This window comes from Pieris rapae, chromosome 16 (assembly GCF_905147795.1).
Source record: "Pieris rapae chromosome 16, ilPieRapa1.1, whole genome shotgun sequence".
NCBI classification, from domain to species: Eukaryota; Metazoa; Arthropoda; class Insecta; order Lepidoptera; family Pieridae; genus Pieris; species Pieris rapae.
Window position 1 is genome coordinate 7,542,881 of NC_059524.1, and position 3,914 is coordinate 7,546,794.

At 31.7% G+C, this 3,914-nt stretch overlaps 1 protein-coding gene across 1 annotated transcript; it reads right to left on the reverse strand.

Moving 5' to 3' along the window:
• Positions 1 to 1,058: 1,058 nt before the first annotated feature.
• LOC110994413 (alpha-(1,3)-fucosyltransferase C-like) lies at positions 1,059 to 2,684 on the reverse strand. The gene is made up of 3 exons (XM_045631778.1): positions 2,680 to 2,684; positions 1,762 to 2,505; positions 1,059 to 1,347 (listed from the first exon to the last, which is right to left on the reverse strand). Exons 1-3 carry the CDS (start codon positions 2,682 to 2,684, stop codon positions 1,059 to 1,061), a joined length of 1,038 nt encoding a protein of 345 aa, XP_045487734.1.
• Between the last annotated feature and the right edge of the window lie 1,230 nt (positions 2,685 to 3,914).

The following is a 3,914-nucleotide window of genomic DNA, read 5'->3' on the forward strand; positions in this document are numbered from 1 at the left end:
TATTCAATAATAAATCTGAGCCAAGTTGTCAATCACAGATGGCTTAGACGAATGATTCGGGCCCTTTAATGCGGAATATGAAATAACTTTTTGATAATACGCAGTTTAAGTCAATTCTTTATGCAAACCGACTTATAAAAGGAAGTTAAAGACAAGCAGATACTCGTGAATATGTATTTTATTCCTAGTTATATTAGCTATATATTTTAACAGTTAGTAAAATTATACGCTCTCTTTTCAATTCTAGTCATTAAGTTTTTTTGGGAAAAAATTATTTTAATAGCGATCTTGTGCGTGTTTAAATTTGCTAAAGTATTCAAATCTCAGCAATGGAACACCTGTAAATTTATTGGTTAATTTTTAAAAAATATCATTTCGTCTAAGTCCTGAAATACGACAAAAGATCGCTGGAGCCTGATGACTTATTAAGAGTTATCAAGAAATATTGTACACTAATGAACGTCAAAAAATATCCATTAAATGCTTATAACTTAAACAGAAGAGAAGAACTTTTTCTCCTTCTTAACTTACTCTGCGCCACTCTTTTTAATCGCCAAGTTTTTTGGTTTAGACATCGTTTGTAAGAAGCTGCAACCGTTTCACCGTGTTCCACGTGACATCTTAAGTAATAAATAATAATAAATAAAATAAGTAAAAAAGATTTGTCTCAGACCAAAGATCCTCTATCAGCAGGAGGCATGGTAAAATGAGCTCGCACTATGTTCCCGTGGGAACAACACGCAAATACATAATCGAAATAACTAACACCACATACACCAATTCAAGTACGACCAGTCACCACAAGGAGCACCCGTTCACCTGTATGTTGCATGGCCAGCTCCCTCGCCATATTTTAGGGAGACAGACAACCCCACGCATGTACGCCGCCACAAGGAAACAAATACAACTAATTACTTTCACAACTGCGTGAGCGGAATTAATAAAGGAATGCCCAAGTGTTCTCTTTCTTCTTGGCTCTTCTCATGTAGCGGTGAAAAAGAGATTGGTTCTGGTGCAAATAGGAGAAGCGAAAAAATGTTCAAATGAAAGAAGTTTTTTTAAAATCCTTTATTAATAAACTGAGCACTTTTACAATGTTCCTTATAATCTGGATCCCACCAATTTCTAAATTTTGAATAGTGTTTATTTATAGAAATATTATTTACATTTAATTTAGTACATAAATCACACATGTGAGACCTAGGTCTTGCCATGTAGTAGTAATGATTTTTCCAATCGAAGAAATATTCGTATGTAGTAGGGTTCTTTATTAGGTAGTCGATAATGGCGCCCAATTTCTTAATATCAAAAGATTGGGCATTTATATAGGAGCCTGGTGGTAAAAATCTACAAACAATTAAATTAAAATTAAAATACATGGTTTAGGTTCTGTATCACAATAATTAATACAATGCCAAAAATGCAAAAGGCAAAAGGCGTTAGAGGCTTCCCTAGAATATCACTAGATATGGAAACAAATATCTTTGAAACCAATAATTTTTATTTTTTGGACATATATATATCTGTTTGTTTAGTAATAATGATAATAATTTATAGACAAAGACAGAAGACATTAATTACATCAATTAAACTTTTTAGTTCTTACTTCTCTTCTTCAACTTGGTATATTTGTACAAAAGTTGGTATATTTTAAAAAAGCTACACCAAAGCAATCACTATTTATAAACCAAGAAAAATGGCTAATATTTGTGTTTGTCCAAGATTTGGTATCTTTTACATAGACTATTTTTGATTTTTTACCTGTTATAATGCGATCCTCCTAAGACGATAGGTATAGAAATGTGCGTCATTGCTCTCACCATTCTTTCTGTTATATAATCCTCAGCGAATGTTTCTTCTAGAACCATTTGAAAGAAATAATGTTGTTCAATAATATCATAACAATTCTTTGTACTTCTCTTAGGACACTTTTTATCACCACATGGTCCGTATATATCTAACGTATAATTGTACCCTTTGAGTTCGTTTTTAAATTCATTAATAAATTCTTGGTGCTTAACTTTTAGTTTACATGCAGTGACGATCCAGGCCACTGCTTTGGTCTTCTTCCGCATTCTACTTTTATATTTATCGGTATGATCCATTTGTCTGGTCCAATTTATAAATAACTTTGGTCCAACTATTTCATTATTGATGTCGTAGATATTAAAAAAGGGATGGGATATTTCGGAATTTAGCTTGTAAGTCCATGTCCAATTGAAAAAGTTATCGAAAATCGGATTGCATACTGGATGCATGTCCGATGGTTCAAGCGAATTAAACACATAGATTTGATTTGGTGAACGCGTTATCTCTAAATTATTTCCCATTAGTTTCATTATGTCTCTCACTTTGAAAACCACTGCATCGAAATTCCTGTGATCCTGTTTCAATAGATTCTTATCGTACGAAATATAGCAATTTATATATGGACACTTTTGTTTTATAAATATTTTTTGGCCTATTATTTTCTTGTTATTTTTAGAACTTGGATTAGCGATTTCACTCCAAATAAGTATATATTTTAAGTCTGTGTGGTATCTCAAAGACTTTTGTAATAGTTGGAGGTAATTACCATTAACCAAATAGTTTGTTAGGGAACATATTAAAATGGCACTTAGAAAAACTCCCGAATAAATGAAGAGTCTTTTTACTGCTTTTCGGCACGGGCTTATGAACATCATTTCTCTAAGACTTTCATAACACGTGTAAACTATACGAGAATGTGCACTGAATTGAATATTGATTGTTTGATTTAGACGTTTTGAATTCTTTGTACAAAAAAATGTTGATTTGTTTACGTTTTTCGTTTACTGTTTGTTTGTCGCTCGGTGGAAATTTTATTTGAGGACAAGCTCGTTAGATTCTTTTTCTTGTTGGTGAACTTTATTATATTGAATTTTTCGCTATTTACCTTGTTCAAAATATTATTTATCGAGAACAGAACGTGTCCATTGTCTGTGCTTAATGATTGCTTTGTATAGTTGTATAGTTATTGCAAACAAATAGTCTTATAAGAGATCAATAATGTTAAAGTTGAGTAGTGCTAGTACTCCGAGAGCGAGTGTATCATAAGGATAAGTTAAAACAACTATTATTGTCCTAAGATCTATATTATATCCCTCCTTTATTATAGCTATTAGTATGTTTGTCGTTCCCCTGATTTATAAATTTTGTGCTGTCATGTTTTGTTTTGCTTTGCTTTCTATCTTATTTTCTATCAGTGCTTATAACTTTGTATGGATATATCCAATGTATTTTTTTTGTAAATAGATTTACCTGTTTTGTATTCTTCACTCAACCCAGAGATCGTGGATTGTGTAGTTTATATTTAATCAGCGGAATTAACAGAATACGTACGTAATCGAAATCGAATCTTCAAATTGAACACAAGCTTGTAGTAAGAGAAGTTCTTAAAATAATAAACATAAAAATAAAGATGACATCTTATTATAAATATTTAATTTATAGGACAATATACTTAAATTCACTTAACCAAACTCGTTACTCTAGACAGTTCTGTATGTAATTTATGTGTTTCATTTCGTAATAAAGTACGCGTTTAACCAAGTGTTGAATGAAAAACTCGTTTTCGTGTCCCAAAACGTAATTTATTGAATAATAGCTTTTGCACACGGTTTCAAGATAAAAACCAATGTGGTCGTGTTTTGAAACCTTTCATGGATTACATAATTAATAATATAGTTTGATTAAACATCTAAAAACATTTTTGGCATTTTTAATTCAATTACAAATTTTCGGGCAGGAGGAGTAGAAAAGGATATATTACCTAAACCATAGATAAACACAAAAGAGGACGACAATTTTGAAGGTGGATTGACTTGATAAAGGAAACAGCAGTTGGTAGATGTCAGAGAGTGGCTCATTGCAGACAGATATGGCGGGAATTGGTG

Excerpts from the sequence above, each read along its gene's own strand:
- LOC110994413 (XM_045631778.1), bottom strand. Across the intron at positions 1,348-1,761 it reads GGAGGATCGCATTATAACAG|ATTTTTACCACCAGGCTCCT; the intron begins GTAAAAAATCAA and ends AATTGTTTGTAG.